Source organism: Cynoglossus semilaevis, chromosome 12 (assembly GCF_000523025.1).
Source record: "Cynoglossus semilaevis isolate Cse_v1.0 chromosome 12, Cse_v1.0, whole genome shotgun sequence".
Taxonomy (NCBI): Eukaryota; Metazoa; Chordata; class Actinopteri; order Pleuronectiformes; family Cynoglossidae; genus Cynoglossus; species Cynoglossus semilaevis.
In genome coordinates this window covers 7,115,273-7,127,456 of record NC_024318.1, presented here as the reverse complement: position 1 = coordinate 7,127,456, position 12,184 = coordinate 7,115,273, and the positions used below count along the sequence as shown (strand labels likewise).

Here is a 12,184-nt window from a genome sequence, read left to right as displayed (position 1 = left end):
ACAAAAAAAGAAGGACCACAATAGTATTATTTTAGGTTCAGTGGTCTTTCAGTATCTTTGTGTGTGTGACATTAATGGAACCTGATGAGAGGTTGTCATTTTCATACTGCCAGCACACTGGGCGAGAGTCACAGCCAGCTCTTCTTGTCAGCTTCCAGCATGTCTGTCTGTGCGTGCGTGTGTGTTGTAATTAATCTGCCTCAGTCATAAATTGCCAACAAACATTACAGACTGGATTCATCACTTTCATTACAAAGATAATTCTTCTTCCGTGAGAAAGGGAACACAATTTTTATTTTTGTCTCCCCACAAAGCGCGGTGGAGTCAGCCACCCCTGATTTGCCAGGCGACGGTGCAAAAGTGGGGGGAAAACTGCTGAATACATGAGCAAGGATAATAAAATTATGGCTATTTGAAAAATGGCACGGCGAGAAAACTGTCTCCTCCGCGGCTGAGTCAGCAACTTTGTTGAGTCCAGGCCCCTCGGTGGTCCTTATTGTCAGATCCTCCGTATTGATATTTCCGGCCGTTGTATGACTCTGCTCTTTTCATAGTTTTATCAAAGCAACTTTTTTGTCTGATGTGTGTTTTCCAGTGTGTGAAAAAGGATCTGATGTAAATGTAAAACACCAATGGAAGACAAACTGAAAGTATTGAAATTTAATATAATTTTCCTTCTATTGCCGCCGCAAATTGATCCTCGACCCCATGAGGGGTCTGCCCCCCACTTTAGAATCCACTGTTCAAAATATTGAATTATGGCTTCATTCAAGTTTTCACTTTCAATTATCTCCTTTTTTATGTTACGTTTTCTCTCCTAATTAACTCACTTTGTTCTTAATGCTGTCAATTATTCAGGTCTGCTGTAAAATGAATGGGTTCGAACTTCAAAGCAGCAAAAACTAAAAATCCATATCGACATAATGCAGTGTATTATGAAATTCTCCACAGAGAACAGGCTGCACTTCTTCTGTTCCTATTTTTTTTTTTTTTTGAGAGACAGACATTGAAAGTGAAACTCTCCTGAGCTGAGGCCGCAGTGGCCTATTTTGAATCGACTGTCATGTCGCTGAAATGCGAGCTGTCCACCAGGTGTACAGTATCCTTTGGGTAAAAGACAACAAATAATCACTGGCTTGTGGAGTTGATGACCTGAGTGGGTACTTCCTGCACTTCTCCGTACAGTTATACCCCTTTTGTCATCCAGTGGGAAATAACACACTAGTACACACTGCTGACAGGGCTGTGCTGACTCTGCTCAGCGGCCCGTTATCAGTGCTGTGAAGCTACATGGAAGCCAATTCCCAACTTTCTGGTACACTTATATAAAATAACTCTGCAGCATAAATTTAGGCTCCAGTAAAAGTGTGTCACATTGATGTACTTTTTTCTTCTTAATTTTGATGCAAGTCGTTATATTTGATATTTTTCTATGTCACCCACAGATGCCAACGTATACATTCACTCGTTCGATGGCGCTTCCTATTTGGAACTCCAGCCTCTTGCGCTCCTGCTGCAGACTCCAGTGACAGCGACCGCCAATGACTCCATCGTTACTCTCCATCTGACGCTGAAAAGCAGATCTGCACAGGGCACCATCCTCTACAGTGAGTATAATTTCTCTTTATTGCACATTTAAATCCCCACTGCACTGTGAATGGGAGCAGAAGCTGGAAGAAAGGCTGAGAGAAATTGTCTGTGCAAATCTATACTCATAGTGTATATCCATTATGTTTTCATAGGGCTTTTTTCGCCCTCTGTGAATGTCCTTGAGAATGCACAAAGGCTTTTCAAGATTTTTATGACATAATTCCTCATGCATAAAATAATAACGTTGGAGCGGGTAAATGTTGCGTCAGGATGTGTCACATTTTTTCTGTCGTGAAATGTTTGGTTTAGAAGATCAATGCACCGTTTTGAGAGATGTTGCTTTTACTGTGTTGTGGTGGACAGTTTCCTGGCCTGACTCTTTGTAGCTGTTTCCATTCTTCTGTCTGTTTATGCAGCACTGCCTTCAGAATGCTGTTACTGTTATATTCCTAAGCCACACATATGATAATGCATGTTTGTTGCTTGCTAAAATACCAGAAGTTTCCATTTAAAGACAAAGTAGTTCCAAAAATGATCCTCTCATTTTAATGGGACACAAAAATGAAATTGTGTTGTTGTGCACTCCAGCAGTCTGCAGTTGTTCTGCTTTCTGCCTTTTTGGATTTTTTTTTTTGTTTCCAACTGCTGGTGCGTTATTAGGGTAATTTTTTTTTTACCAGTAGAAAATAGACCAATTATTTTGCAGTGATGTTTTTGCTGCCAGTAGCATTGCAAGAAGAAGGCTTATAGACATCCATTAAAAATCTCCATCTCTTCCCATGAAAATAATAATTTAATTTTATTCACAAACCGTTTGGATGCCATTGTCTAATTAAATTCTTCTAATTCATCACCTTTCTAAATGTCTGTGAGATGGAAAACAAGACATATTAAAACTTTAAATAAACGATTTTTGTCTTTTTACCAATCAGTGTCCAAATCCCTGAATGGACTGGTGAATTTGATTGGCTGTGTAAATGGTGCAGCCAGCAAAGCACAGCAGAGGAGTGCTAATGGTGCTCATGGTTATAGCAACCCCTACAGGCAAGGAAGATTATGTTACTCTATGGTTGTCCTTAAGTGCCTTGTAGTGTGTTTGGTTTAGTACTGGTTGGTTATGTCACTTCAGTGGCTGTTTCAGGGAGGTCAGCTGGGGTCATTCTGGGGAGATCAGTCGCTCAATTAGGAAAAGTGGAAACACGTTTGCATCATTACTTCCTCAATGCAGTGAGGACACTTTAAGGATGTGAGAAGATCAGTAGAATTTGCTGTAACTAAGCTGTGGTGGAGTTAGTAGCGTTAGTGCCGTACAACAGCCATTTACTTTGCTCAACATCACTTCTCATTGTTCTCTACTGTATAACACAAACAGAATAAAAGGGCTGAGGAAAGTTGTGTTTAATCACGTTACTGTGAAACTCCACAGAAAAAGCTTTGGGACAGAAACACTGGCTAAAAAAAACAAATTCATGAATCACCACAAGTATAAAGGAGCTGGTTGCTTATGAGCAGATCATGGATTGTGCTGACCATGACCTCTACATTGTACACATGCCCTCTTTTATTCCCACACCTGCACAGAGGCACACTTTTACACTGAGCAAGGAGGCAGGGGGAAGGAGACAAGCAAGGAGACTCATTTTCTGTTAAAGGAAGGACATTTGGGGGGTTAGAACTAGCAGGCACGGAGTACACAATTACTGTGAAACAATGGGGCATTGTTTTCTGTGTGTGTGGGGGGGTCTGTATATTTGGGGTATTTTTCAGGAGCTGTAGAAGAAGCCGTTCAATTCTCTCCTACAAACTTGAGCTTTAAATATATAAGATGTTAATTGAGCTTTGTAGATTCTAGTTTGCTTCAAAATATATACGTAGGTTGTTTGTTTGTTTTTTGCATTTACTGTAATTATAAATAGAAAATATGTTACACTATTAAACATAGTCAGAACTGGTAGTCTGGCAATCCAGAACTGTAAAACTTCATACTGTGTTTTCTTGCTTCTACAAATACTCAAAATAGTATTAATAGTGTAATGCAACATGAACTACCTTTTAAAACTCACTGAAAAATGATGTCAATGCCATTTTCTTGGCCTGTGTCCTGGATGTGTTATATTTTATAACCTCAGAGCCATACTGTAGGTTTGGTGTCCGTATCTGGCGGAAAATATGCCATTCAAAAAAATGACTTGATGGTGTGATGCTGTCTTTGGACCGTGTGAGAACACCGTAGGTGAGCTGAAAATCCAACAGGATTGAAACCTGTGCAGTAATCACAGGTTATTTTCTTTGCTCCAACTCTGCACAGACATCTAAGATTTCCTGCTCTCCTGTTACCTGGACTGACCCGTGTCTGTTACCCATGGGATGATGGTCTCTCATTTTCTCTCTCTCTCTCTCTCTCTCACACACACACACACGCATCCTGTTCCTTCGAACAAAGCTTGGAATCTCTGCCTCCGACCACTGGCACAGCCTGGTGTGGAGCAGAGAGCCTTTAGTGCGTTGGTCGTGCAGTTCCAAACTAATTAGTAGTTCATACCTTTTAACTATTTAACACACTTTTCGTTAACACAGTCCTATTGCTAATCAAGCAAGAACTGACCAAGAACTTTTTTTCCCCACTGGCTACATTCTGTTGTGTTAAATCTTACTTAAAAGTTTAAAGTGTTGTACACTGGGGTGTAATGAAAAGCTTTAGTTCTCTGAGCTGACATCGGGCTCCCATGATGGCTACTGTTTGAACAAAGACTTAAATCTTTTCGTTAAAGGACCCATTAATTAGGCAGCTCTTGGAAAGTAATAGAACTCTAAATTAGTGCTTTTTATAAGGTTGCTGCACTTGAAAGGTCAGCTTAGTCTTAAATATACAACCGGCAGGGGAGTTTGAATGCCCAGACAAATATATGTGGTATCCTGTCTGACACAGGTGCCCAGTTGGATTGATCAAAACTCATTAGCCTTTTCAATTACTTACCATTTGTAAGGTAATAAAAAATATGTTTGCAAAGGAGTGAAGGGAAATCAGCAGAGTAATTGCTGGACAATGCTTGATTTAATGGTGCTCTTTAATTAACAAGCACTTTATGTAGTGAAAGAAGGTATTTTCCGGATGTTTCTTCACCCAGACGTAAAAGGAATTTTTAATAATGTTTTTCTGTTTTTCTGTCACTTCTGCAGCTTGAAAATATGATTATTCTTTTTTTTTATTCTAACAGAAAAGCAACGTTGAATTGTGAGACTTAAAAACTACCAAAGTTGAAAATGCCTGGAGCCAGTTGTAAGATGTGGTGCTGTGAAATAATTTCACCTAAACTCTGCTGTTTACTCTCACATCCACTGCCAACGGTTATGTTGTTTTGTTGATCTGAAGACACAGCCTGACCGATCCCTCACACCAGATGCGCTCCAAAGATTGGTTTGGAAAAACAATGACGGCTGCATCAAAAGTGAGACGTTTTTTACCGCAAGTGAATGACTGTAACTCAGAACATTGGCGAATGTGACGCCCTTACCTTCTCTCATTTCCATCCACGTTAACAATATTCCATCTCGACAGGAACCGTAGAGCCTGTGAGTGTTAAACTTGAAAGATGAATGTTCAGAAGGCACACGGTGCATAGAGGGCACCGTGCCTTTTATCTCACTTTCCAGGCTCACAGCTCACCATCTCCTCCACATCAGAAGATAGGAACTGAACAGGAAACTCAGGAGATCAAACAGACAAAGTTAATCAAGAGACAACCAAAAGACAAGCCTTGAGATCCACGCCAGACCCTTTTCCTTATTCTCCACCCCACGCCTCACACACCGAAGCAAACATGTACGTTTCCCTCTGGACTTCAGTTGTCAGGCTGAGAAGAGAAATACGAGGAGGTGGGGTGAGAGCAAGAGAGGTAAGGTGAAAAAGAGAGAGAGAAAACAGGTGACAGGCCGCCGACAAAAGGAGGAACGCGCCGTTAGGCTCGGTGCCGAGTAACAGGGCCGTGGGGACAGTGTGGAGAAATATCCATACAGAAAGAAAAAACAGGAAAATGTACGACAGGGAGACACGGACCTCTACAGTGCATAACATTTGTCAACATGTGAATTATGGTCTTTAGTGCAGACAACTGGTTTTGGACAGAGACGAAGTCTCATTGGTGCAGTGGGAACTTTTGTCTGTGTTGTTTTTGTTTTGTTTGCTGCAGCATGAATTCATTTACTGCAGACAGGCTCCAATGAATCTGTGTTTTGCCAGTTATGTAGGTGATGATCTGCCAAACATGGTTCTGTTCGCTGTCGTCACTTGCATATGATTTTTAAGGGTGTTTTAAAATCCATAACAAAAGTTAGGATAATGTATGTTTTTTGGATTTTGTGAAATTCTATAGTAAATCAGTGACAAAGAGGAGATATTCTGGAAGTAAATCCTTTTCACTGCTGGCATCACGCTTTCAGGCTGTGACGTCTGTTGAAGGTGACTTCTGTGCTACTGCTGTTTTTACAAGATTTTCAAACATCCTGCTGAGACAGAAACTTGCTGCTTTCTAGGAAGTCAGAGTCTGTCTTCTCTAAACACAAGCCAAAGAGAGATGTTTGAAAAACAACATATTTTCTTGGTCATTTTCAAATACTTTATTCTTGTTTATTTCTTTTTGGGAATAGACAGAAGACAGAAAAATGAATATTTTGTCATATACTGAATATTCTATTTTCTGAAGAGGAAATCAAAATGTTAAAATAAAAAATAAAATAGTAAAATAATGAGCAAAATAACACTTACACTTAATACTTCTGCAGCTAAGGTTTCATTTCAAGGGACTAAAATAGACTTCCCTTCTTTCAGCCTGGGTCTTTTGCAAATCTTTAGTGATTTGCGAAGAAATGTTTTTGAGTTAATATGTTCATTTTAATGGTTTAAAAAAACAAATGAAAAACAACAAAATAAACAGTGTGAGTTTCTTAGGTATCAGTTCAGAAAAATCAAACACTTATTAATCATAAGATCTGTTCTGGACCTTTCTGACCTCGCTGTGTGTGAATACTTACCAGTGTAAAGTTTCTCAAATTAGACAACTTTTCACAGGGAAAACTTTGGATTCTGAGCAAATGCAGCAGGAAAAGAGGAAACTTATATTGACTTATTCCATCATGAGGAACAGGAATGATGAAAATGATGGATTATTCAAGTTACATACATTGTCTTTGGTCCAAAGGACTGTGGTTAAGTGCAGCCCTGTCAAGTCCTATGACAGGAAAGACCTCTGAGCCGTCTTTAAAGATGCATCGTCACAGTGCAGAATTATAATCTTTGCGGAACGTCAGTTCAGTTCAGTGTTCTTTCCTGTTATTATGCACGATTTTTAAAACAGGCTACAGTTTCAGTAAGAATATGTCTCTGCGTAGTGTCAACATTGTCTTTTTAGGTTCACATGGACCACATACTGGATGTCTGCTCTGTTTACAACACTTTTCTGTACAAGGCTGTACTGTAAGAATTAACCGAACATTATTTTATTTTTATTTTTTTTGACTTACTTGAGATTATCAAACGATTTCCAACCAACTATGGAAAGAAGTTTTGGAAAGAAATGTGATTTCTATCAAATATGCATTGATTGGTGGACTTTTTTTTTTTTACAACTGGAAATGTGACTATATGCAGTTTTGCATGCGAAAAGGCGTTTCCCTTCTTTTCAGAGCACGATTAGCGTGACCCAAGCTTTGGAGATGACACATTTGCAATGTATTTTTTGAAAAAACCTGGCTGTTCCTGCAGCATGTACGCCCTTGTCCTCGCCTAGTGAGCTTCTCCGGCTTGGTTTCTAACTGTCCTCGCTCAATTATCATTGTCACAGTGACATCCAAGGGAGGGGGTCAGCCCTGTTTGTGTTGCCCTCTTCTCAGATGCTCCCTGTGGATTTGCGCCCCGCTCCCTCCCCAGCCCTCCTTCTGTTGTGCCTTGTTGAAACGTTGCTGCATTTTAGGTCTCTCTAACAACGCGGCGCTCCATCGCTGTCCTCTGCCCTACAACCATGTTTGCTCTGACAGCCGCAGCCTCTTTCTCTCCATCTCTGTCTTTTTCAAAGAGCCGTTTTCTTGTGTTGTCTGCCCTCTGCTCATGTCTTCTCAGACAGAGGTGTGGGACTAATGTGCACTCTCTCACTCTCCATCTCGCTTATCCAGCATTCTGGTAGCTTGTGTGGGAGGATTAATGCCACTACTGTCTATTCCTTCTTCAATTCAGAGCCTCACATGCTGGAGTCTCATTCAAAACTGCAGCCAATTTTGAAATAATGAGCACATTACTTATTGCCATCTTGAAATTGGCATGTACCAAATAATGTGTGCATCATTCTCAGAAACAACATTTTCAGAAAGTCAATCACTAGACCTGGTCCAGTTGCACATGTTCATATTAATGGGGGGGGGGATACATTGCAGTGACTTCAGTATCTGAGCCTGTGATTGGACCACGCCGTAGAATACACCTGGTGACCTCGCTTTTGTGTCTTGTCTAATAACACATTGTGAGAAGCACAAAGCAAAATAAGGAGTCCGTATGAACAGAGGCGGTGAACACTGACTGACTGTGCAGTGACATTTGTTCACCGACAGGAATCCTTTGATAGAGTAATGGTTATTGATCACAGCCCGAGATTATTTTGACCTTCCTACAGTGTCTTTTCCACTTTGGTCTTGTGTATTAAATATTTTATACTTTTTTTTTAATTTAATCTCTTTCGCATATTGTCTCTTGGCATAGGCGATAGACAGTCGATCTGTCGATCTAGAGCGTCATCTGCTGGAGGGGCGCTTTTAGTCATTTAATTATATGTGTGGGGGGGGGGATTAATCTCACCTAGGGCAACAAATTGATTGTTGAGCTGCCCTGGTCAATGCACTCACTGGCTTGTGTTTAAATTTTTATTATTAATTTAAAGGTGCAGCTGGCAGGATTTGGCAACATCTAGTGGTGATGTGCATGTTCCGTGACATGTTTTGTTATGAAATGCAGTTGATCAGTGGAGGGAATTTCATTGTCTTAACACTTTTCGAACAAGCTAGTTAGAATAGTTTCTAACTTTTTTTTTTTCCAATCATAGCACGGCAGAACCTTGGAGATCAGTTCCTCCATATCTTTCTTCAAGATGGAACTCCGGTGGCTGAACGTGGATGCGGTGGCGGTCACGTTCTAAATGTAGCAGCAGACCAGAACATCAACATCAATAGATGGATGTCAATCACTGTGCGGTGAGACATGAATCATTTTCATTCCAGTTGACAAATGCTCCTTCTTTGTCTTTTAAATTGACATCTTTCCAATGATGTTTGAATGCAACATTCGTTACTGTCGTCAGTGAGACTTTTATCTGAAGCCTCTTTCACTACAGTCACAAAAACGACTTAAAGAGACAGACAAAAAAAGTAACAATAAGATCATCAACTGGCGGTTAGCTGGCCAAATGCAGCCCACCAAACTGTCCAATCCGGCCCACGACTAGATTTCAAAATGAACATCAAATAATGATGTTAAACAAAAATCTAAAATTGTCTTACCAGGTTAGTTAACATCATAATTAAAAGCAATTAATTTTGCCAGCATGTCACTGAATTTCTCAGTTGTTTTTTTTTTATATATATATATGACATCTGGATCATTTAAAGCCACACGTCACTCTCTCCGCAGGAGGAAGATTCAATTTTGACTCCTGGCGAGAAAAAAAGACTTGGTACCAAATATTGAAAGTGCATTTCCCAAAGTGCATTTGCATTTTCAATACTTCTTCATCTAAATAGGTGTGAGCACAAAGCTTTCCCATGCACAGCTGATCCTCTGTCTCCGAAGAGCACACAGACTTACAGTTTAGGCTCTGTAGGGCAGAATGAGCCAGCGGGAGAAATGAGAGGAGTCTTTCCACTGAGCTCTGCCTCTATTTATTCCTGATCGCTTCAGCAATTTTATTCGTATGCAAATGAGTGCTTGACATCATCTTGTCATGGCTGAGTAGTGAATACCCAATTTCCTTGGATGATTATTGGCAGCTCTGAATACAGCTGCTGCAACTTGCTGCTGTCAGCAGCTATGCAGTTCACACCGGTGGTTGAATTTAACTGTAAATAACCCAAGCTCTTGTGACCGCAAAGAGAAAAAAAAAATCCAAATTGCCTGATGTCAATATAACACGAGTCTCTTTCATTCTGTTTTTCTTCCTTCACCTGAACACAAACATCCGCAATTGTCATCATCAGCCAGCAGTCGTCGTCCTCCAGTGGCACAGATCCTTGACAGTACAGTAGTACAGTAGCTGTAGACTTTCTCACGTCATATACTGTACAGTAACATTAATAGCTGGTCAAATGTTGTGGCTGCTGTTACTGGGCTCAACTCTCCACAGTAAAAAGTTCATTTGGTTGACACACAGGGCGATTTTGACCTTAAATGGTAGAGACAGTAAATTGATTTTTTTTTTTGTTACCACCTTAAATCATTTGTTGTGATAGCATCAAAAGAGACAACAAAAAGATTTTAGCAGCTTGTACTGACAGTAAACTTGAATGAATGATTTGCCTTTCTCCACTGTGTGAAGTGATTTTGCACCAAAATGACAGGGACAGAGGAAACATTCTGCCAAATGACTCGCACAGTGGAGACACAGCTTTAAAGTGAACCCAGTCTGATTTATTTTGAGTTCAAAGTGTGTCTAGAACTAGAACTGGAGCCAGTTTGGACCCTCTGCTTCAGGCCACGTGGAAGTTTGGTTTGGTGCACCATGTTGAACCCTGGTTTAGCTTCACAGAAGGAAGATCACCGGCTCTAACTGATGGTCTCTGCATTTGGAGTTTTGGATATTTGTTGGACATGGAACAAAAAAAAAGTTCTAGCGAGTTGAGTTGTCCAACACAAGATGAGAAAGTGACGTCAGTTAATCAGAGAGAAGACATTTCACAGTTCTCTGCCTTTCCTGGTTTACATTTATTTGTAACAATGTGTTTTTTTCTTTAGATGAAATATCATGTTGTGAGAACCAAAGTTAGAAAGTCAGTCTTAAAACTTCACACGGGGGACACTGCTGGGGGAACAGGACTAACTTTTAATTTTGGTAAAGGACATGCTTGTCTTTGTGGTAGTTTTAGATGTCCAACATTTCCTGTCTCCGGGGGCATTTGAGGCAATACTGCAACGATTTAAGTTTGAGTGGCAGACTCCCAAAACGCTCCCTTGGTCATTTGTGAGAATGGGAACGTTATTGACTGAACTCCGTCATGCTGTGGAATCACTGTGGGAGTGAATTTCATTCACTCTCTCGGCAGCTCCAAATGTCTGCCCTTGTCACCAGTGACTCAGAGTCATTGGCTCGTGTCATTATTCAAATTTATGCCATTTTTGGTGATTTTTCTTTTCCCTGTCTTCACTTCAGTCATAAAAATCAAAGCAGTGTCTAAGGTTTTCATTTTAGTAATGACTACATAGAAATTTTCATGTTTTTATGTCATAGGATTTTGTGTTTTGCAGCTTATGGATTTTTGTGTTTCTATAGTCTTCTCTTCTAGAGCATTTAACAACGTGTTTCACTTGAATCCATCTACTTCAGGATTATTCAAACTTTTTTTTCTTGGTTATTGTAAAGACATCAGTGTGGAGCGTCATCCTCAAAATAGCCCGCGTGACGGTGGGAGTCTGTTCCAAATGTTTTTTGTGATTCAAATTCTTTTGACACTGGCTTAATTCATGCAAAAGAAAATATTCAAATCGTTCTCACTACTGTCACAACAGTTTACCAGAAATTATTAATAACACACAGCATTATGATTGCTGCCAAATAATAAAGCAGCCTCTACCACTTAACACTGTCAACAGCCGGTGAGTGTGGGGGAGGTCATCCAGGATGACATCGGTCCAAAGTCTGGACAGGTCACCTGTGCATTCTAGGGTCACATATTAACGCAAACATTTAATCAGACTCACAGTTGCTTCTATTTAAATTTAAATCTTTAAATTATTGGTTAAAATATACATTAAATTAGCAGATTACAGTACATTTATTGTTTGAATTTCAATGTGATGGGATAAAAAATACACAGTCTTTAATTTCTTTTTAGATTATTTTTCCATGTAAACATTAATATTCCCACTTACATTGTACATTTACAAGCTCTCTTTTTGAGTTTTATTTTAATTTGTGACTCTTTTTGCATTTTTACGATATACGAATATATGAAGTTACATTACATTCAGTTAGAACATGTTTAAAAGTAAAACAAAAAAAGAGAAAATAAGTTTTCGGATTAATGAAACTGGTACTGAACTTTTTTTTTTTTTTTTTTACAATTTACATACACAGTATGTTGTATACTCTTTAAATCCACTCATATCTGGTTTAACCCATGGTGTTGTTCTACACCCGAGTGCTGCCACCTGCAGAACTGGTAATAGGTTTGTCTTATTGCCTCCTGCTATTTCTTTTAAGGGTAAATTGAAACGAGTGATTGTAGGCTCTTTAGGTTTCTCATACTGAGAAATAACTTTGAGTGCATCAGAAATATCTTTTCAAATCATCAGTCCAGAGTGTGTGAGTGTAATTTCCATCGTGTTGTTCAGAGTTTCTCC

The 12,184-nt window shown here is 39.7% G+C and overlaps 1 protein-coding gene across 1 annotated transcript in view; it reads left to right on the top strand.

Moving 5' to 3' along the window:
- Positions 1-12,184, top strand: part of eys (eyes shut homolog) — a 130,186-nt gene that overhangs the window by 87,611 nt on the left and 30,391 nt on the right. Inside the window, 2 exon segments of the mRNA XM_025060947.1 lie at positions 1,446-1,607; positions 8,679-8,826. Coding sequence (XP_024916715.1) covers positions 1,446-1,607; positions 8,679-8,826 — 310 coding nt within the window.